Source organism: Equus przewalskii, chromosome 25 (genome assembly GCF_037783145.1).
Source record: "Equus przewalskii isolate Varuska chromosome 25, EquPr2, whole genome shotgun sequence".
NCBI classification, from domain to species: Eukaryota; Metazoa; Chordata; class Mammalia; order Perissodactyla; family Equidae; genus Equus; species Equus przewalskii.
This window is the reverse complement of record NC_091855.1, coordinates 22,487,312-22,509,575: the sequence shown is the minus strand read 5'-3', so window position 1 is coordinate 22,509,575 and position 22,264 is coordinate 22,487,312. Positions and strand designations below refer to the sequence as shown.

At 37.8% G+C, this 22,264-nt stretch overlaps 2 protein-coding genes across 2 annotated transcripts in view; one reads left to right on the top strand and one right to left on the bottom strand.

The window, feature by feature from the left end:
- SNW1 (SNW domain containing 1) overlaps window positions 1–16,066 on the top strand; it is a 29,822-nt gene extending 13,756 nt beyond the window's left edge. Inside the window, exons 4-14 of the mRNA XM_008536582.2 lie at window positions 1,426–1,521; window positions 1,616–1,722; window positions 2,959–3,063; window positions 3,850–3,919; window positions 4,620–4,685; window positions 5,985–6,101; window positions 7,037–7,178; window positions 9,460–9,556; window positions 11,564–11,681; window positions 15,140–15,303; window positions 15,384–16,066. Coding sequence (XP_008534804.1) covers window positions 1,426–1,521; window positions 1,616–1,722; window positions 2,959–3,063; window positions 3,850–3,919; window positions 4,620–4,685; window positions 5,985–6,101; window positions 7,037–7,178; window positions 9,460–9,556; window positions 11,564–11,681; window positions 15,140–15,303; window positions 15,384–15,582 — 1,281 coding nt within the window. The 3' untranslated portion in view covers window positions 15,583–16,066. The remainder of the gene's footprint in view (window positions 1–1,425; window positions 1,522–1,615; window positions 1,723–2,958; window positions 3,064–3,849; window positions 3,920–4,619; window positions 4,686–5,984; window positions 6,102–7,036; window positions 7,179–9,459; window positions 9,557–11,563; window positions 11,682–15,139; window positions 15,304–15,383) is intronic.
- Window positions 16,067–22,236, bottom strand: SLIRP (SRA stem-loop interacting RNA binding protein). Its single transcript, XM_008536557.2, has 4 exons — window positions 22,107–22,236; window positions 19,438–19,496; window positions 16,665–16,772; window positions 16,067–16,179 (listed from the first exon to the last, which is right to left on the bottom strand). Exons 1-4 carry the CDS (start codon window positions 22,201–22,203, stop codon window positions 16,108–16,110), a joined length of 336 nt encoding a protein of 111 aa, XP_008534779.1. The 5' UTR covers window positions 22,204–22,236; the 3' UTR covers window positions 16,067–16,107.
- Window positions 22,237–22,264: the final 28 nt, after the last annotated feature.

The window sequence follows — 22,264 nt, the reverse complement described above, 5'->3', positions numbered from 1 at the left end:
CTTTAATGAATGAGAGATTCCTCATCAGTAATGTGGGGACAGTCACTGTGCATGCCTCACAAGGTTGATCGGAAGCTAAACTAGTTAATATGTATAAAGCAAAAGAACCGTGGCACAAAATAAGTGCTTAATAAATGTTAGCTGTTATAATTATTGTAACTTTACCAGAGGACACAGGTAAGTAAAACAGATAAATAATTTCATAACGTGAGGAGTCCTTTGACTCAGTAAACAGAGTGTCGTGACACTTATTGTGTTCAAATAACAGAAGAGCCCATGTGACTGAAGTATAATGAATGAGGGAGCAAGAGGTACAGGGGGAGACTGAAGCTGTAGGCAAAGCCACGTCAAGTTTTACAGGCCTTAAAGTGTTTTTTGCTCTGTTGTTCGGAGTAAGAAATTAAGAATAGCATGCGTTTCCTTTAAGCTATTTTGAGGAATGTTGTGGTAGAATGCAATTCTTGATATAAGACTTTGGCTTATAGTAGCAAATAGTTTCCTTCTCAGAAAACTTGAAAATCTCAAATATCTAAGTATTTGGTTTTCTTTCATATTCATAAATTGTCCTTTCTTTGTATTTGTGTCAAAGAATTCCTGACTCAGGCAGCAAAATCTAGAATGTTGTTTATTTGTTAAATCTCTAGTACCTCTTTTTTTCTGTAAAATCTGCTATGTAAATTTTTATGAAAGTATTCGAGAAATATAGATGGACATTAAAGTAAGTAATATTCTGTTTGTCAGGGGCCTACCACATTGGTGTGAGCCTAATAGAAATTGTGTTGAGCCTAGCAGACATCAAATAGCAGTCCTAAGTTTGGATAATGAATGTAAAAATTAAGTTGTGTATGTAGAATATATTTTGTTTTTTCTTCTTTTTTTTTCACAGAAGAAACTGTTCTGGGTTTTTGACCATGGCACGTGTTCATTTTCTTAGTCTATGAGTAGAGTTGATGCCAGAAAAGACAAACATTATAAGTAGGGTAAGGTCAGTGAAGTTTTCCAGACCCAGTGAATTTGGAAATTGTTTGGTAACCTGACTTAAATTCTAATGAGCTTGTAATCCAAGATAATGGTGCTATAGGCAATTTATATCATCATTAATTTCAAGTCCTAGTGAGCCTCAAAAATAGGGGTCACTGATGCATAAGATTTTGTTGGCACAATTTATTTGGATACCGACTTGATTAAAAGATCTCAAATAATTTAAATGCATGAGGTCAAAGGAAAATTATTAACTTATATAGCCAGGGCAGTGATTTGTGTATATATTTTAAGCTTCCTTGGTTTTAAGATCTAAAAGACAAAATCTGTGTCCTAAATTTATAAGTGTGCTGAGAGGACATGTTGACTTCTGAAATGACTTAATGAGGTTGCTTCTTTTCCTTCTCTGTTTTTCTTAAGCCTGCTTGTGTTTGAACATTTTAGGTCATTTATAGCAAGTACACTGACCTGGTTCCCAAGGAAGTCATGAATGCAGATGACCCAGACCTGCAAAGACCTGATGAAGAAGCCATTAAAGAGGTAACTGGGCGTTGACATATAAATAATTGTTTTAGATGACTTTATATATCTTTATTAACTTCCAAACCACTCAATGCGGTGTTTCTTATTTCAGATAACAGAAAAGACAAGGGTAGCCTTAGAGAAATCTGTATCGCAGAAGGTTGCTGCAGCCATGCCAGTTCGAGCAGCTGATAAACTGGCTCCTGCTCAGTATATCCGGTACGAGTTATAGCTGGAAGTCTTAGCTTCATGTCGAACTTGGTTAGGGTTGGGGGTCCTGGTATTCTTTCACTATCCTACTTAGTCACAATTGTAAATGCAGTTTTTGAATAATAACTTGAAACCTATTGACAGTTGTGCAGACAATTGAAAGCAGAAGAATTTCTTAAGGTATCCACTTTTAAGGTATTAGCTGTTATGCTATTTTCAAAATACGTATTTTTTTTAGAAATTAGCAATTACTTATAGTATATAATCCAAACCACAGTTATTTATTTAAATTATTTATTATTTATTTATAGTTTTTCATTTATATATAGTAGACATTATGTAATACATATTTATATAATATAAAGTTAATATATTAGCAATGTATACTACTATAATAATTATATAATAATATAGAATGTTAATGATTAATAATATATTGATATTATTTATATAATAATAGTCATCCTTATAATACTAAATTTTGAGGGTTTTCACTCAGCCACATCTTTGTGCGGACAGATGACTCACATTTAGATATAAAATTAGAGCTGGTAGGGCTGCTACCATTATTCTTTCTCTATTTTACAACCTATGATTAGTCAGAAACTGACTATAAGTTACCTGCTGAGAATATTTTGGGGTGGTTTTTTTCCTCAAACGCAGAGTTACAAAATAGGTACAGAGGCTGGCCCAGAGGTGTAGTGGTTAAGTTCACATGCTCTACTTTGGCAGCCCAGGGTTCACTGGTTCGGATCCCAGGTGTGGACCTACGTACCACTCATCAAGCCATACTGTGGTGGCATCCCACGTAGAAGAACCAGAAGGACTTGCAACTAGGATATACAACTATGTACTGGGGCTTTGGGGAGGAAAAAAAAGGAGGAAGATTGGCAACAGATGTTAGCTCAGGGTCAGTCTTCCTCCAAAAAAAAAAAGAATAGGTACTACTATTTTCTAGATCTCTTATCTGTGAAATTGAACACTATGCCTTCCATGACGGAAATGTACAGGGATGAATTATTTGCAAACTAATACAACTCAAATTTACATTTTGCTTGTAACTCATAATTGCTCTTAGTTCTTTTATCTCCGTGACTATCTGCTCTGCCTAAATATTTTGCAGTTTTCTATTAACACTTTGTGAAAGGAATTGACAACATTGTCTCACTTAGAGTTATAATAGAAGAAAAATACCTATTGAAAGCTTGAACTAGTTACACCTTTAGTTTCATCTGCTTTCTTCAGATACACACCGTCTCAACAAGGAGTGGCTTTCAACTCTGGAGCTAAACAGAGAGTTATTCGGATGGTGGAAATGCAGAAAGATCCAATGGAGCCTCCAAGGTTCAAGTAAGTAGGTGGCTTCATGAGAATGAACCATGGTTCTTTAAAAAATATCTAAGGAGAAAACTGTCCCAAGTGTCCATCACCAGGTAAATGGATAAACAGATTGTGGGGCATTTATACATGGAATACTATTGAGCAACAAAAAAGAATGAACTTTTATTATACACAATAACGTGGATGAATCTCAGAATGATTATGCTGAGTGAAAGAAGCCAGACAAAAAAAAATACATACTGTATGAGTCCATTTGTATAAAACTAGAAAATGCAAACTAATCCGTGGTGACAGGAAGTAAATCAGCAATTGCCTGTGGAGAAAGAGGGGAGGACAGAGAGGAGATGAGAGGAACGAGAGGGATGGGCAAGGGGCATGCAGAAGCTTTTGGAGGTGATGGCTGTGTTCACTATCTTGATTGTGACGATGGGTTCTTGGGTATATGCTTGTGTCAAAACTTAATCAAATTGTATACTTTATAAATATATAGTTAATTTTGTCAGTTGTACCTCAATAAAACTTTTTTAAAAAGGAAAAGAGTATATTACTGTATGAAATGATAATGATACTGTGGAGGAGAGGTGGGTAGTGATGATGACAAGGTTGGTCGTGTTTTCATAATGGTTGAAGCTGAATGATTGGTGTATGATAGATGGGCATTCATTATACACTCTCTGTTTTTGTGTATGTTTGAAGCTTTACATAATAAAAAATGAGGAGGGGAGACTTGAGACATATTAACTAAAAGAGAAAAATGTCTATCACTCTCTGGTCATGCTTTGATTTATCCTTCAGGATTAATAAGAAAATTCCCCGGGGACCACCTTCTCCTCCTGCGCCTGTTATGCATTCTCCTAGCCGAAAGGTAATCTTTGCTATAGTCTAAAATCCTTTTTTGTGCTCATGATTTCTCATTTTATAAATAACCTCCCATAGAATAAAGTCTAGATGCCTATACAGCTACATTTCACCACAGTTACTGTTTTTTTAATTATTTTTGAAGATCAAATAGGGACCTACCCAAGATTATAATGTGTGCTTCCAGAGTGCTTATGAGAATGTATGTAAAATGTTAGCTGTTCATTTTATTATTATTAACCTAACCCCTACTTTTAATGGAATGAACAGGGTCTGCTGTTTGATAAGAAGGATGTTATCATAGTTAAAGGAACTGAGTACCTGGGACCATTAGGTCTTTGACTGATAGTCGGATAATTGGAGTGGTTTTTTTTTTTTAGGTATGTTTTATTACCCAGTTAAAAGAGTAAGTTACATCTGAAAGAAGTCACATCACTTTAAAAATGGAAAAGTGTTAACCAGCATTCATAACTGTCAAAGATAATTTATAGATTATTTTCCATTTTTTATATTAAAGTTATGGCTAGAAACCATGATATGGAAACATAGTATACAGTGCTGCCAAACAAGTGGAATTTTAGCCTTTGACTAAATCCGTCCTTATGTCAGAGTATATTGCGCTGTCTTTGAAGAGAAAGATTGCACTTGGGTTTTTAGCTAGACTATAAATCTAAAAATGTCTCTTCTGCCGCTCTTTCTGCACTCAGATGACCGTGAAGGAACAACAAGAGTGGAAGATTCCTCCTTGTATTTCAAACTGGAAAAATGCAAAGGTAACTAAGCCGCCATAAAGTCAGTCTCCTAGTGTTAGAACCTACTGGAAAACACGCAGGAAGGAGCTTCACCTGGGTAACTGTGGTTGAAACCTCACGTCTCACTCAAATTTATATCTAAAATTATTTCTGAAAGAAATTAGACTAACTTAAATGTTTCTCTGACAAAACAGAGTCAATGTTTGGATATAGTCAGTGCTTTAATTTTTAAACTATTTTGTTCTGTTTGAAACAATGCATACACAAGCTATCTAAATCCTGTTTATCTGTACTGATCACCAAAGCTTCCAAGAGTCCTAAAGAATCTAAAATAACGTGGACTAAATTTCCCAGTCACTGTTTGCTCTTTTCCGCTTAATCATTTCTCGTGATTCAATTTTTGATGGGTGAGGAAGGCCACTTTCACCCATGGAGTAAATAGAAGTTATTCCTTAAAGGGAGTCATGTATTCATTCTAAAACAAGATTGTTGGGTGGTCTGATTTGGGTTAATTAATGTGTGTGTAACTTTGCGGTATCTTGAGCTGATTTTGTAACATTCCCTTGTATCAGGAATCAACACTGTGGACTAGAGGTCAGCATTTGGGAGTCTAGTCAGAAATCTGGAAAAATAAAGCTAAGCCTGAAAGTTACATGGATGTTTAAGTATATTCCTTGAGTTGTTGAAATGGGATGCATAATTTCAGAACGTAGAATCTCAGTCGTCTAGCCAACTTTATCTTTTTACCATTTACTAAAACTTAGAGGGTTCCAAGAATCTGACAAGTCATGAAAACAGTACAGCATATAAAACTACCTATAGATATTAGGATTTTGGTGATCGGTTCCATCTTTGTATGACTGTTATATTTACTTGAGAAACAACTATTTAGCCATGTTAGTGATGTCCTTTTATTATAATCCACAATTATTAACATGAGAATCTGTTTTCCCAGAGCTTCGGCTCTAAAGTTGTACTACCCAAGTTTAAATCCTGGCTCGTCCACTTATTAACTGTATGACCTTGAGGACACTACCTAAGCTCTCTGCTTCAGTATCCCCATCCATGAAATGGAAACAATAATGCACCAGCCTTACAGAGTTATTGTGAAGGTTAAATGAGACCATAGATATAAAGTGCTTAAAACAATGCCCTACACAAAACACTCAGTGTTAGTTGCTGCTGCTGTTGCATAATTGTGAAGAAAGATGTAAGAAAAAGAACTTCAACTAACTGGTCGTCAAAATGGACATATTTAAATCTAATGTTAAAGGATCTGTTATCGCTCTTCTATGACTCGTCTGTGTGCTTTCACACTAGGGTTACACAATTCCATTGGACAAGCGTCTGGCTGCTGATGGAAGAGGCCTGCAGACAGTTCACATCAACGAAAATTTTGCCAAATTGGCTGAAGCCCTCTACATTGCTGATCGGAGGGTTGGTCTGTTATAATCAAATTGTCTGATGCTGTTGGTAGTTTGTAAATCCATTCCTCGTCACCTCAGATACTGTTATTTTAGTACAGCGCTAAGGACCTAGGGAGGCTCTTGCCTGTGCTGTCTGTGCCAGCGACGGCAGGTGCTAGTTGCAGCTCCGTAGCCGATCTCAGCCTTTGTAGATTCGTACACACACCCCTCCACTGGTGACCCACCTTCCTCACAACATTCCAGGATAATGGTTCAGTAGGCTGATCCCATTTTGTGAAGATTGCCAGCTGCTGTTTTTAGGTTTCATAATTTTCCTCTATTTTAAATGTAGATGTCTCCCAAAAGGTCAGTAGCAGGGAAGGACAACTAAATATTCTGATGAATTGAATGCTACAGAAAAGTGGCGTTTGTAGTATTGGCTGTCTATTATGATATTGATATGTGATTTTGAAGTTCACATACATCGTGATGGGTCTTTGGAACATAGAAAAGTATATTTCCTGTATCACAGTGAGCATCCTCACAAAAATTATTTCTTGGAGATGTAGTCTAAGGCTTTATCTTGTGTCAGCTTGATTGATTTTGAAAATATAACAAGTTCCTGTTACGTTATTGATATAGAAAATTGTTTTATTGGAATCTTGTTTAATTTTATTTTTTAGATTGTTTCTGAGAAAGCATTAGTGAAACCCTGACTTACAAGATTGATTGAAGTCACTGTAGTTTCAACCACTAAAACATTTCTCAGGTGAAAAGGCTAAGTTTGTGATGTCTTCCAGGCAAGCTGTCTTTTAGTGGACAAGAATCTTTGTTTTACTCAGCAGTGGCAAATCTGAATGCTATTCAACTGCTCTTTCAAGTCAGACTTTAGTCAAGGAGTTAGATGATAGCTGTAATTATTTATCTCCTGATAGTGTCTTATTTAACATCTGACTTTACTAACAGGCTCGTGAAGCTGTGGAAATGCGTGCTCAAGTAGAAAGAAAGATGGCTCAAAAAGAAAAGGAGAAACATGAAGAGAAACTTAGAGAAATGGCCCAGAAAGCCCGAGAGAGAAGGGCTGGGATCAAAACCCATGTGGAAAAAGGTATGACTTTCTCATTACTGAATTGAATTTACTTTGTGGACACTATAAATTTTATTTTAGAAAATAAAATTCTGTTGTTTTTTCTGCATGCAAAAGTAGTACACACATATAAAGAAAATGTAGATATATCAGAAATAATGTAGAAATGAAAGAGTAACTTCTGCCTTATTAAGCTGAAATAGTAGAAAATAAAGAGTATATTAAATGTGGGTCTTCAGTTTGGGACTACACTGGCAATTTTTAAAGTTCTGAGCAATGTACTTTTAAAAATTATGTATCACTCAAGTGACAGACTTTTCTCTTACTTTAATTTTCTTGAAACTTAGAAAGAGAAATGAGATCTCCAGCTGAAAAATTCAGCTCCCCACATGGTAAAATAATCCAGAGTTCCTCTAAGCTATTACGCCTCCCATCATTAGAGCTGTCAGTGTTTCTCCTCTGGCTTTATTTAGTGATTTACATTGGTGTATTAATTCAATTAGAGTGAGAAGACTAATTCTCATTCATGAAAATTGTGAGGGTGGTTTTTGTTTCAATCGTAAATCGTAGACTAGCACAGTTCTTGGTTCATTCAGTTCGCACTGAGCACCTACTATGCCAAGTTCTCTTCTAGATACAAGGTTTTCTCCTAGACAGGTGGGGGGTATAGTAGTGAACATTCTAATGAATATAGACAGACCCCAAAAAAATTAATCATGTAGTCTATTAGAAGGTAATAATCACTATGGAGAAAAATAAAATAGGAAAGGGAGATAAAAGTGCCAGAAGGACAGGGTGGTCAGAAGAGGCCTCACTTCTGAGATGGTAATATTAGCACAAAGCCTTGAAGGAAGTGAGGAAGAGAGCTGTGTGGCTGTCTAGAAGAGCATCCCAGATAGCGGGAACAGGAAGTACAAAGGCCCTGAGGTGGGTGTATACCTGTTGTGTTCAAGAAAAAGCAGGAAGGCCAGTATGGCTGAGTTAGAGTGCAAAAGCTGGGGAGTAGATGAGGAGTCAGAATTTGCTTATGGGTTAGGTAGAGGTATGAAAGAACTGGAGTCAAGGATGACTCCAGAACTTTTGCCCTGAGCAGTTGGGAAGGATTAGTTGCCATTTACCAGTATTGGGAAGACTGCAGGAGGAACAAGTTTAGAAGGTAAAGATTGGCATTTATCAGTGGACGTGTTAAGTGTAAGATGGAGGTGTCGAGCAGGCAATTGGTTGTAGGAGTCTAGAGTTCAGCTGTAGGGAAGTAAGCAGGGCCATAAGTAATGGTCCACTTCGTCGAATCATATATCAGTGACTTAATGAGAAAAGATAAAAACCTGCCTGTTGTACACTCTGAAGGTAATTAAAAGTAAAACTTCCCTGTATGTAAACCCTCTAAACTGATAGGAAAAAAACAACAGAAGGTTCTTGAGAAATTAATTAAAATTTTGAAAAATGTGTTGCCAGATATTAATAAAAACTAAGATTTATTGAGTGTTTCTTATGGCAGGCACCACTCTGAGCACTTTACATGTGTTACCTCATATAATCCCTACAGCAGCCCCCTGCAGTGGTTCTCTTATTGTCGCTGTTTTACAGAGCAGGAGACCAAGGCTTAGAGACCCTCACAAGGTCACATTGCTAATCTGTCATAGAAACGGGATTCGAGTCTAGACAGGCTGGGTCCAGAGCGCATACTCTTAACTACAGTATATCCCTTCAGACTGGAGAAGGTAGACGAAATGAAGGTGGACATAAGCATAATGGGTAGAGATCAAGATGCCGCCAGCCCCTGTGGACCACAAGCAAAAGGTTCTTTATTCAGAGTCAGTCTTTGAAAACGTAAGAGTACACTTATGCATAATTCTTTTTTCCTGACATTTTATTATGATGATTTTAAAACAGAAAAGTTGAAAGAATTGTACAATGAACACCTGTATCTCCACCACCTAGATTCTACAGCTAACATTTTTTTTTAACAAGTAACATTGCTAAATTTGCTTTATCACATATCTACCCATCTCTCTATCCATCTGTCAATCCACCTTACTATTTTGATGCATTTCAAAGTAAGTTAAAGACATCAGTACACTTTACCCCTAAACACTTCAGCTGCATGCATGGTTCTGGATTCACATTCAAAAATTAACACAGTACTGTTGGATCTAAAGTCATTGCAAGAGAGGTTAAAAGCGCTGAATGTGACTACAAAGAAGTTCATGGAATTTTCTGTCTAAGGCTAAAGAATATTCTCTTGTTCAAAATAGTAATGAGTAATATAGTGATGAAGTAATTTTCAACTCTGTCCACACAGAGGATGGGGAGGCACGTGAGAGGGATGAAATCCGGCATGACAGACGAAAAGAGAGACAGCATGACCGGAATCTTTCCAGGGCAGCTCCTGATAAGAGGTAGGTGCTGTTTGAGAGAGATGCGAATCGTGAGGAGTGGCCTTTGTGAACCTGTTAGAGAGGAGGGTTAGTTCACTATGACCAGTCTTGCTTCTCTGCCTTTCCTTTTTAGCTTGATAACTTAAATCAGCACTTACTTTCTTACACTTAGTTATGTGCTGTGTCTTAGTAGAAGAATTGACTATCCCTGGAAGTAATCTTTTCTTCCATCATCTAGTAGAGTCAGCCAGAATTGAGAATGATGGGGAGATAGAAAAGGGAATTAAGATTATGTTTGCGAAAAGAAAGCAATGGATAGGAATGTTCTGGTCTGTTCTTTTTCTATTTCAAACGGTGAGACAAATTTATTATGTGCCTATTCCTCTAGACAGGAAATAAGCTGCTGTACCTTTATAGGGGTCCTTTTATATGCAGAGTACTGTACTGAGTACAGTGGGGGAGAAGAGCAGGTTTTGTAAGAAGTGAAAATTGGCCTCTTCCCGTACGCAGCTTCACTTAAAATTCAGAAAGACAAGGCTATCATATAAAATGACTTGGGAAACTTGACAGAGCACTCTTAATACACACAGACTTGTATAGGACAAACCAGATAGATGTGTGGGGACTTGGGATAAAGTGGAGATTGGTGAAATTTGTGGTTCACCAAAGGCTGAGGCCTGAAATTACTGAAAAGTTGAGAACATGCTATAATATGGAAGTGGCATTCTGAGTGAGGGTTACATGCAAATATAAAACATTTTCTTTCAAATGAGCAGTTTTCCATGCCCTCATCATCCGATGAGCTGATGCAATCCATTTTTTTTCAAATCATATCTTAAACATGAAAAAGAAGCTTCCTGCTGGTGGTGGTCTTTGTGGTTTAATGGCATATTTCATCTCCCTAGGTAAGTGAAGTCATGGAGAAGCAGAAAATCTGAATTTAGAGTTGTGGGTAAATGCAGGGTAGAAGAGAGAGGAATGAGGTGTGAAATGTGCAGTTAATGACACTCTTGGTCTGAAATTCCTAAGCTGTAAAAATCAAAATGGCTCTGTAGGTAAATTGGGCCCTTAAAACCAGTAAAGTGGCTCTGGGAATTGATAACAGAAAAGCTGTAAACTTGTGATAGGATAAAAATCAGATTGTCTATAAAAATCATTTTAATACCTGAGCTTCTGGCAAAATAAATGATGACAGTTACTGTGGTTTCATTGCAATATAGATTGCATACGTACAGAAACAGTGGGGGAATTAAGTTTATCTGAATATTGAAAATCATACTGAGTAATCCAGTCATTGGCATGTTTTCCTCAAAATTCTAGTAAGATAAAATTACTAAATGTGAGGGCCGGCCCAGTGGCGCAGTGGTTAAGTGCGCACGTTCCACTTTGGTGGCCCGGGGCTCGCCAGTTCAGATCCCAGGTGTGGACATAGCACCGCTCAGCAAGCCATGCAGTGGTAGGCGTCCTACATATAAAGTAGGGGTAGATGGGCACGGATGTTAGCTCAGGACCAGTCTTCCTCAGCAAAAAGAGGAGGATTGGCAGCAGATGTTAGCTCAGGGCTAATCTTCCTCAAAAAAAAAAAAAATTACTAAATGTGGTTAAGTAAAGGAACTGATTCTAGCTTAGTGAAAATAATTAATGTGGCACATCTAATTTACATCCAGTCCCCTCCAACCCTCATATAATAGCAAACATAGACCATAGCAATTTCATATCTCAGGATGCGTTGTAAGGTGCTTGCTCATATTAAAGACTTTGGTATCAAGAATGACACGAAAGTCTCTTGGCAGTTCTTTTCAGCTAACAGGAAGGCCTAATTGTAAAACCCTGCCTCTTCTAATGATCATGTATCTGAAATGCTGTAAGGGCTGCCAACCCGATTATGCGTTATCAGGGAATATATGTTCACAAGATGTGACCAGGACATATTCATTTCCTTTCCTTCATGAGATTGGTTCTATTTAAATTGAAATTCAAGTTGTCTGTAAAGAGTGTTCAGTTTAGTAACGCTGTATTTCAAAATAGGTCGAAACTGCAGAGAAATGAAAATCGGGATATCAGTGAAGTCATTGCTCTTGGTGTGCCCAATCCTCGGACTTCCAACGAAGTTCAGTATGACCAAAGGCTCTTCAACCAATCCAAGGTACAAGGAGTAAAGAAATAGTGTCTTTGTTGTTGTTGTTGTTGTTGCTGAGTTATTGATAGGTTACAATCTTCTGAAATTTCAGTTGTACATTAATGTTTGTCAGTCATGTTGTAGGTGCACTACTTCACCCTTTGTGCCCACCCCCCACCCCCCACCCCACCTTTCCCCTGGTATCCACTAAACTGTTCTTAGTCCATAATTTTAAATTCCTCATATGAGTGAAGTCATACACAGATTATCCTTCTCTCGCTGGCTTATTTCACTTAACATAATTCTCTCAAGGTCCATCCATGTTATTGCAAATGGAATGATTTTGTTCTGTTTTGCAGCTGAGTAGTATTCCATTGTATATATGTACCACATCTTCTTTATCCATTCGTCTGTTGCTGGACACTTAGGTTGCTTCCACGTCTTGGCGATTATAAACAGTGCTGCAATAAACATTGGGGTGCATAGGACTTTTGGGATTGCTGACTTCAAGCTCTTTGGATAAATACCCAGTAGTGGGATGGCTGGATCGTATGGTAGTTCTATTTTTAATTTTTTGAGGAATCTCCATACTGTTTTCCATAGTGGCTGCACCAGTTTGCATTCCCACAAGCAGTGTATGAGGGTTCCTTTTTCTCCGCAACCTCTCCAACATTTGTTGCTATTAGTTTTAGATATTTTTGTCATTCTAACGGGTGTAAGGTGATATCTTAGTGTAGTTTTGATTTGCATTTCCCTGATGATCAGCGATGATGAGCATGTTTTCATGTGCCTATTGGCCATCCGTATATCTTCTTTGGAGAAATGTCTGTTCATGTATCCTGCCCATTTTTGGATCGGGTTGTTTAATTTTTTGTTGTTGAGTTGTGTGAGTTCTTTATATATTATGGATATTAAGCCTTTGTTGGATGTATTACTTGCAAATATTTTTTCCCAGTTAGTGGGTTGTTTTTTTGTTTCAATCCTGTTTTCCCTTGCCTTGAAGAAGCTCTTTAGTCTGATGAAGTCCCATTTGTTTATTCTTTGTATTGTTTCCCTTCTCTGAGAAGGCATGGTGTCCGAAAAGATCCTTTTAATACTGATGTCAAAGAGTGTACTGCCTACATTTTCTTCTAGAAGCCTTATGGTTTCAGGTCTCAGCTTTAGGTCTTTGATCCATTTTGAGTTTATTTTGGTGAATGGTGAAAAAGAATGGTCAATTTTCATTCTTTTACATGTGGCTTTCCAGTTTTCCCAGCACCATTTGTTGAAAAGACTTTCTTTTCTCCATTGTATGCCCTCAGCTCCTTTGTCAAAGATAAGCTGTCCATAGATGTGTGATTTTATTTCTGGGCTTTCAATTCTGTTCCATTGATCTGTGCACCTGTTTTTGTACCAGTACCATGCTGTTTTGATTACTGTAGCTTTGTAGTATGTTTTGAAGTCAGGGATTGTGATGCCTCCCGTTTTGTTCTTTTTTCTCAGGATTGCTTTAGAAATTCGGGGTCTTTCGTTGCCCCATATGAATTTTAGGATTCTTTGTTCTAATTCTGTAAAGAATGTCATTGGGATTCTGATTGGGATGGCGTTGAATCTGTAGATTGCTTTAGGTAGAACGGACATTTTAACTATGTTTATTCTTCCAATCCATGTACATGGAATGTCTTTCCATCTCCTTATGTTGTCATCCAATTCTCTCAGAAAGGCCTTGTAATTTTCATTATATAGGTCCTTCACTTCCTTAGTTAAATTTACCCCAAGGTATTTTATTCTTTTTGTTGCGATTGTGAATGGTATTGTATTCTTGAGTTCTTTTTCTGTTGGTTCATTACTGGCGTATAGAAATGCTACTGATTTATGCAAATTGATTTTATACCCTGCAACTTTGCTGTAGTTGTTGATTACTTCTAACAGTTTTCCAATGGATTCTTTGGGGTTTTCTATATATAAGATCATGTCGTCTGCAAACAGCGAGAGTTTCAAGGAAATAGTGTGTCTTAAGTGTTAATACGAATACCAGTCCTGAGGGAAAAGAAAATAAAGATATCATAGATTTGGATCAGCCTAAGGTATGCTGGCACAGTGACAGAAAAAAATTGGAGGTTGTGTTGTAGCTTTAGAGACAAGATGAAACAGTTCTGATGTTGACCTCTTACGGTTGGCTAAGATTTGCGACACTAGTAGAAAATGAAAATTAGGTGCTAAAACTTGGTTCCGGTATGTCAATCTTTTATTTCTAAAATAGAGCTACTGGCCTACAAATGTATTTCTTGGGCTATTTTTTGTTGATCTTTGAAAAAATTTTAATGCCATAGGACACATAAACTGGGATCTTTTAAAAAACAAAGCTGTAAAACTTGATTAAAGTACTAGACTAGTTGTCAGGAAATCTGATTTCTAGTACCAGTTCTCATTAACTATTTATAGCATGTTAAGCTTGAGGAAAGTGCCTTTATGTTTTAATTCACCCAGCATTGATTATTTACTGTGCGTAAGTCCGTGGATCAAAGGTAGACAACCCTTTGCCCTCAAGTTCACTGGAAAAGACGATTATGTACATAAATAAAGACAAGGCAAACTGTGGTAAGAATATAGAAGTATAAAGTTCTACTGGGATATAGGGGGAAAGTTAATTATGACTTAGAGGTTTTTTAGGAAGATTTGAAGGTAGCATGTGAGTAAGTTCTAGTTAATAAGTTATTGGGTGCTTTTTATATTCCTGGCATTGTTCTAAATCTTTTACTTGTACTATCTCACTTAATCCTTATGAAAACCCTGTGAAGTCATACTGTTATTACCTCTGTTTACAAATGGGGAAATTGAGACACACAGAGGTTTAGCTAATAACTGGTGGAACTAAGATTCAGATGTAAGCTGTCTTGATTCCAAAGCTTGTGTTCTTAAACACTGAGCAAAGGGGGTTAGGGATGAAATTTACACCTAAGTAAATATTTATAACACAATCACCTCTTTCAAGCTTAAGTTTAAATCATCTAAAAGTTGTGGTGAAAATTTTTCTAAAAAGGCACATCCCTGTATTAGTGAACCATCCAAATAAATGAAACAAGTTTGTTTGTTACTGACTTTAGGTTTTCGTTGAGAGCCTTATTATCTCATGCTGTAAGTGTTCTCAGGCAGCAGGTATAACATTATTACTCTAAATGGCATCAGGTAAATCCTTTACAATTCTTTCATCTTTTTGCCACTATACAAATTGAAATTGTCGAGTGCCTGCTTATACTAGTAACCAATTTTAATGAATACTTCACAGTAGTAAAACTTATTAATGAATACCTTATTTAATCTAAAAAGATGGTATGAACAAGTTGATGGGCTTTGTGAGTTTTTCTTAATGATTTTTAATTTGCAGTTCAGATTGTTGAAAATGTGAGCTATAAATGAGCGGTTTATTCTTCACATGAATATAATCAGGTTCAATTTTTAATGATAATATACATTTTTATTTAATGTCATTTATTTTTTCATAGGGTATGGACAGTGGTTTTGCAGGTGGAGAAGATGAAATTTACAATGTTTATGATCAAGCCTGGAGAGGTGGTAAAGATATGGCCCAGAATATTTACAGGCCCAGTAAAAATCTGGACAAAGACATGTACGGTGATGACCTAGAAGCCAGAATAAAGACCAACAGGTACCAAGACAAACAGCTCAGTTTCAATGTTTGCATCAGTGAAAACAAAGTAGTTCATAGTCCTTTCTCTTTTTCTCTAGATTTGTTCCCGATAAGGAGTTTTCTGGTTCAGACCGTAGGCAGAGAGGCCGAGAAGGACCAGTTCAGTTTGAGGAAGATCCTTTTGGTTTGGACAAGTTTTTGGAAGAAGCCAAACAGCATGGTGGCTCTAAAAGACCCTCAGATAGCAGCCGCCCCAAGGAACATGAGCATGAAGGCAAGAAGAGGAGGAAGGAATAGACACACCTCTCTTCCAAGGGAATGGACTGTTATCCGTAACCCTAATGATGCAAGTCATCTGGGGGAACATTTTGTAAATGGCCAGGATAAAAACCAAATCTGGGTGTCAGACCCCAGCATTACTTTTTATTACGGGAGAAAGGGGGGATGGAAAATTCTACTTTAAACTATTTAGTTTTTTTAAAGAGTGGGCTGTGTTTGTGCTTCTCCCACCTTTTGGCATTTATAGAACTACTGCCCCACACGTGAAACTAAGACCACTTCCTTTTGTGTGACATTAGTACTTTGGGGTGAATATTTTGTGTAAGAACAACTTACCCCAGCACACTTACCCCAGCCACAGTGAGTAGAAGGATGGTCGCATACTGGAACTGTTCAGCCAAATGATGTTTGCCCCTGTTGTGCTCTGTTTTAATCTGGAGTGGGGAAAGTAAGCTCTTGCTTGGTGCAACTATTTGTTTCAAATAAAAACATTTAGACAAAATTTTCAGTTTTGTTTACTTTATTTAAATAGCAGTAATAGTCTCAAAAATCTTTCTCTTCATCAGATGTTTGATCCCCTTGCAAAACTTTTGGTCTTTGAGCTTGAACATGGAGCTGAAAAAAATAAGATTAAGCACTATAAGGAAAGACGATATCTCTAAAAACATTAAAACTGAAAATTGCCACTTTAAGACTACCTTTTTATTACGGATAAGTCAGTAAGTAAAGAGGATGTTATTTGTTCCCGGTTCTTAAGACTCCCTGAACTTCAATGAAAAATTGTAGATCAGTTTGACCCAAGGTCACATAGTAAGTAGAAAAGCCAGGATTTCAACCCTAGTCTGCCTGACTTGTAACTGAACTGCTGTTTCCACTGCTCCGTGTTGCACATACCTTGCTAACCATCAAAGGGTCTTCCTATACTTCCCTCCCCAGACCTTTTAGAACTGGGCACTCTACCACCACCACCACCACCCACCGTTCTTTAACAAACAGTAAGGCTGCTTAAGTTACAAATCTCATAAAGTCCCTATCATTCCACAGTTCTGACTTATTTAATTGATATTCAGAAAGCTCATATGATATAGAAAAAAATTTACCTTTACTCCATCAATAACGTGATTTTCCTGTTGTAGTGCATTCTGAAGTTCTTCTTCTGAAGAAAACTGAATCCAACCCATACCTCTGTGAAAGCCAGTGTCTTTGTCCTAAAAATTCAAAATTTAGGAAAAGATTAATCATGAACTTGAGAAAGTTTCCATGAGCTCCAAATCAAACTACCAACTTTTTCATCTGCCAAAATGGTATAACAAGCATCTTAATGTCAAAAACCTTGCTTTAATACATATTCACGCTCCTAGTTACCCAAGTCTTAATCCCTGTGTTAACATTCTCTGCTTTTCTGCTGCCATTGGACAAGCAAAACATGGGTAATGATACAAAGCACACTAACAGCAATAGTCGAGGAGATTTTGATCACATAAAGAAGTGTCTTCATGTTTCTAACTTCCTCACTTCTAGAATCTAGAAAATTAAGCCTCAAAACGTAATTGCATTTCTGGTGATTTCTGAACCCAGTCACCCTCAATACCACCACTACCATTATCATCAAGCTTCTAATGAAAAATAGGGAAAAATTACCCTTATCTACCTAGTTCCAGACTTCTGGTTAATGTAAACAATTTTGCTACTTCCCCTGTGCAAAAGGCAGAGTGCTTATCACTCAGCCTCTACATCAGTGCACAAGCAAAATGATTCTAGTGTGCTTGGACACACTCTGCCCCCTCCCCCACCAGCCCTATGTAAAGGACAGATACCAAGACATCTAGTCATTCAATATACATCATCAATCTCGTTAGAAAGTTATGTTGTGCTCTGCCCAAAAACCAAATTCCTAGAAATTGCCCCCATACTTCACAGGTAACTTTGTAAATATTAACCTAGAAGATAGGAAGTTTCTGGTCATGTCCCAGAGATTCACTCCCTACCTCAAATAGGGCAATTTCTAAAGCACTCTGCTCTACCTCAAGACTACTATTTCCATGAGTAAAGGCCTTAAAAATGTTATGTTTATTAAACTTACATAATATGTATCTAAGAAACCTGAATTTCTAACTTGAGTACAATTTGTTAATAAGAAACTAATTTTTTCCTGCTACATTTTATTTAGTTTTACCAAGAATCAAAGCTGCCTTTTGTTTGAATCTAAGATCTGTTAACTCCAGGTCCTAAATTATTTTGTTTATATTTTTTAAGAGGGAAACAGCAACCAAGAAATATGTTACATTCTTTTGGAAAACTTTATTTTTAAATGCTCTTCAATAAATACAAATTTCATACTCCTTGTAAAATCGTAGTTTTTAAGCTTATAGAAAGATTTTCACGTCTGTAACACATGTGCCTCATTCTTTTAACTAACTGTACAAATTCCACTGTAACCATGAGTTAATATGTAATCAATCCCACTGATGAATACTTAGGTTCTTCTCAGCTATATTAAGCAATGCTGCTTTGAACATTCTTGACCACACATTTCTGTATAATAAACTCCTAGAAATGGAATTGCTAGATGAAAGCAAATGCAAATTCTTAATTTTGATAGATTTTGCCAAACTACCCTTCACAAATGAAGACAGCAGTTAAACTTCTCAACAATTTCAGTGCCAGTTTCCCTATACCTTCACTAGCACTAGATAGAAGTAATCTTTGATTTCTAGAAGGCAAGTAATGTTAAATCAAGAGTTAAGAGTTTAAGTTGCTTTAAGCTGCTATTTTACCACAGCCTTTCAGTGCCATGAGGAACAAAGGGCTGGTTTTAGTGAAGCATGTGTAAACTCTACATGTGCTCACATTCATACCCCCAAAAAACCAGTAATTCTAGAAAGCCCACAGAAAAATACACCCCATGAAAAAGTAAAACAAATTTATAGATTGAGCCTAAACCTTCATGAGAAAGCAAAGGGAATGTATTAAATATAAAAACAAAAAAAAATGGCATTCAATTTAATGAGGATAAAAGTTAAAGTATTCTCTGCCCCTCAGTTTTATGAGAAAATTATCCTCTACTATGTCAAGTCCTTATAATACTGTAGTAGGCACTAGAATTACGAGATGGCCCATGATCTTGTGTCCCACCCTGTTACCCCTTGTATAATCCCCTCCCCTTGAGTGAATGGGACCTATGACATGCTTTTAACCAAAAGAACGGGACAAAAGTGATGGGATGCTGCTCCTGTGATCACGTTACATGGCAAGGGTAATGGGGTGTCACTCCCAAGACCAAGTTATAAGACTGTCTTAGCAGGCTGGAAAACGAAACTCCTTGCTGATTCTGAAGAACTAAGCTGCCACGTTGGGAAAGAGCCTACAGAGAAGCCAGGTAACAACAAACTGCAGGCAGTTCCTAGGAGCTGGGAGCAGCCTCCAGCAAAAAGCCACCAAGAAAGCAGATGCCTCAGTCCTGCAGTTGAAAAACAAATTCTCCAACAACCTGAGGCAGCTGGGAAATGAGTCTTTCCCAGCTGAGCCTCTCATGAGACCACAGCCTCAGCTGACACCTAGATTGCAACTATCAGGAGACCCTGAGCAGAGGACCCAGCAAGGCTGTGCCCAGACTTCTGATTTGCAGAAACTGATAATACAAGTGCATTGTCTGAGCTATTAAGTTTGCAGTAATTTGTTATGCAACAATAAAAAACTAACACAAATACCTAGGATAAAATTTTTTACTGTTTAATCGTATCACCCATAATTTTATCAATAAAGACGCTGAACAGCTTCAGTCCATTAGAAATTCATGAGTTGATATGTTTTGACAAAAAAATCAAGAACTAGAGGATAACATTAATACTTTTTTTAAAAGATAATACTCACAAAAGGTACGATGCACTTTCGAACATGGCCAAATTGTGCAAAGTGTTCTCTCAGCTCACCTGTATAGAAGAAGAAAATATATTAAAAGTAATTAATGTATTTTATATCCTCCATCCTAGACTGTAGATAGAAACCAAAAGGGGTCCTAGAGTCCCCAAACTTTTTGTGAACAGGAGCTACTTTGCATTTCCTCAAATCCTTAAGATTTAGGAAGCACTACAGTACTGACTACAAAGCTGTAATGTACCAGATGTGGGGAGGTGATGGGGTGGAGAATGGAGAGATACATTGCTGAGTTGACTGTAGTCTTCACGCCCAGCAAATATTGAGTGTCTTTATCATACCAGATACTGTGCTAGGTGCATGGATTATAATCCCAGTGAGAAGATCATAGAAGACAAACAATTGCAGTACAGTGTGTTGCTAGCAATATTAGAGATATCCAAATAAATTCTCAATTTACTGGGCTTTTATAATTTAAAGTTTACTAGATTAAATGGGACTCTTAAAATTTGTTCAATTGATCCTACCTACCATTCCTGCTGTATTTCCCATTGCTGGCTTATGGTTTCTCTCTAGTACAGCAAATAAAATGCTTTGTGTCTGTCCTGTGGATTCCCATCTTTGCATGTCGTTCTTTCCCTGTGATATGTCAGTAATCTTGTCTCCTCCTGCCTAAGTTGTAACTATCCTTCAAGACCCAGGCCAAAGACATCCACTGAAAATTATTTTACTGGGCTCCTACTGCAACACAAAACAACATACTAGCCCTGTGAGGCCTCAAAGATGAATAGTGGATAACCTTAAAGGTCAAAAACTACTTGATCTTTTTTCTTCTGAACTACAGTGCTTGTACTTTTGCTGATTTACATTTCAAATAAATATTCTTATTTATCTTAGTTCATCTAAACTGCATTGGTTCAACAACTGCCTATGTTTGTTGTAAGTCTCCTCACCCCAACCAATACACTCTAAGCTCCTTGAATGTTGAGTCCACAATGTCCACAGTGATTGATACACAGTAGGGCAATAGTTGCTGACTGAATAAATGTCTGGTAATCCTTCAACAACCATAGGGACTAAATTTCTGAAGAGCTCTAATAGTTGGTCAGAAGAGTCAGCAAGATCAGGATCTCACAGAACATGTTACTCGAGGATAAATAACATAGTGTTAAATATTCTAGCTCTGGAAGGTAACCCTTTTCCCAAATTACCTACAATTGTTGGGGAAAAACAGCTGCAAGCACCAAGAACAACTGCCTACCACGTAATAGATAACTCCTTAAATATTTGCTGAATGAATGAATGAACTGAGAGACTGTCTCAAAATTGTATGTTATAAAGACTCTTTTCAAGGGTTATACACTAGCCCATTATAGTCTGGAAACTTGCATCTGCAAGATGCTGGCAAAACCTTGCTTTTCCACAAAGTTCACAGAGCCCAAGAAAGACATTTTACAGGGCTTGGTCTTCAGCCACCACGTACCGAGAAGGTGGGGCACAAACCGATCTATTTCCCATTCTACTACTCACATAGAAGCCACAAAAAAGAGGACAGTCATCCCTGTTCCATGCTTTTGTTTAAGGGAGCTGACCTGATACATGCATATCTACAAAGGTGACTGGGGATTTTTAAGTTTTGGTGAGCAAATGTAAAAACCTTCTCTCAAACCTGCAGCTGACAAAAATCCATGTTCGGTACTGATTACTCTCTACCCTCTATGTCCAGCACAGGCCTCTCCCATGAGCTTCAACTTCAGTAATCATGAAAACAATCTCATTTATTGAGTACTTAGTCTGTATCGAGCACGAGTCTAAGCAATTTACATATAAACTCATTCAATCCAATCAACAAGCCTACGGCGAAGGTATCATTGACTCCATTTTATAGATGATGAAACTGACGCACAGTGGTGAGAATTTTTCCAAAATTATCTTCTGTTAGTCAGGTTACACAAGGATTGAATGGTCGAGTCAGAATTCTAACCCAAGCAGTATGGCTTCAGAGCGCACTTCTCAATCAACGACACACAAGCTCCTCTGTCCAAGTGCCTGGGGAGACCTCACAGGTTTCTCAAACTCAACACATCTAAACTTTACTCTTCATATTCTCTCGGCCCGCTTCTCCTACATTCTAACCACGAAATTCACCAACGCTAAAAACCTGGAAGTCATTCCTCCCCTTCCTTCATTCTTTATTCTTTCCCCATTCAAGCCATCACGAAATGCGGCCCATTTTGTCGTTAACATTAAGTCGACCTGACCCCTCTTCATACCATGACCCTAGTTCAGGTCCTCCTCTATGACCTAAATTACGGAAACTGCCTTTTAGTTCGTCTCCTCGTCTCCCATCTGGCCCCTTTGAATCCATTCTCCAACACGGCAGTCAAAATAATTCCTTCTACATCGTAAATCTTAAAGTTCCCAAGTCATAGACTTTTCCACCAAATCATTCCACAAGGCAGGAGACCGTGAAGACGTGCCCCAAAAGCTCGAAGGGCATCCCAAAATTGTCAACTGTGAACAAAATTTCTGCTGCCCGGCTTGCTCAGGAGCAAACTCAGTCTAAAGACAGCCGCCACGTTGATTTAAGCGCTCCGCAGAGAGCAGAGCTTGTGAGGACCGCCCGGACCTAAAAATTTCGCCCCTACTACATCTCCATCACTCACTCGAGGCCGCGGTCCAGGGAATTTTCCTCACAAAAGCAACGGGCCGGCCAACACTCGTACGCAGAGCCACAGCGCCCCTCACCGCCGAAGCCGCCATCTTTAGATTGAGGGATGTCCGTGACCTGTTTCGCGACCCCGGAAGAACCTATCGGATCCGG

Excerpts from the sequence above, each read along its gene's own strand:
- SLIRP (XM_008536557.2), bottom strand. The coding sequence starts at position 22,203 with ATGGCGGCTTCGGCGGTGAGGGGCGCTGTGGCTCTGCGTACGAGTGTT. Across the intron at positions 19,497-22,106 it reads TCCCTGGACCGCGGCCTCGA|GTGAGCTGAGAGAACACTTT; the intron begins GTGAGTGATGGA and ends TCTTCTATACAG. Across the intron at positions 16,180-16,664 it reads ACGTTATTGATGGAGTAAAG|CTCCATGTTCAAGCTCAAAG; the intron begins GTAAATTTTTTT and ends TATTTTTTTCAG.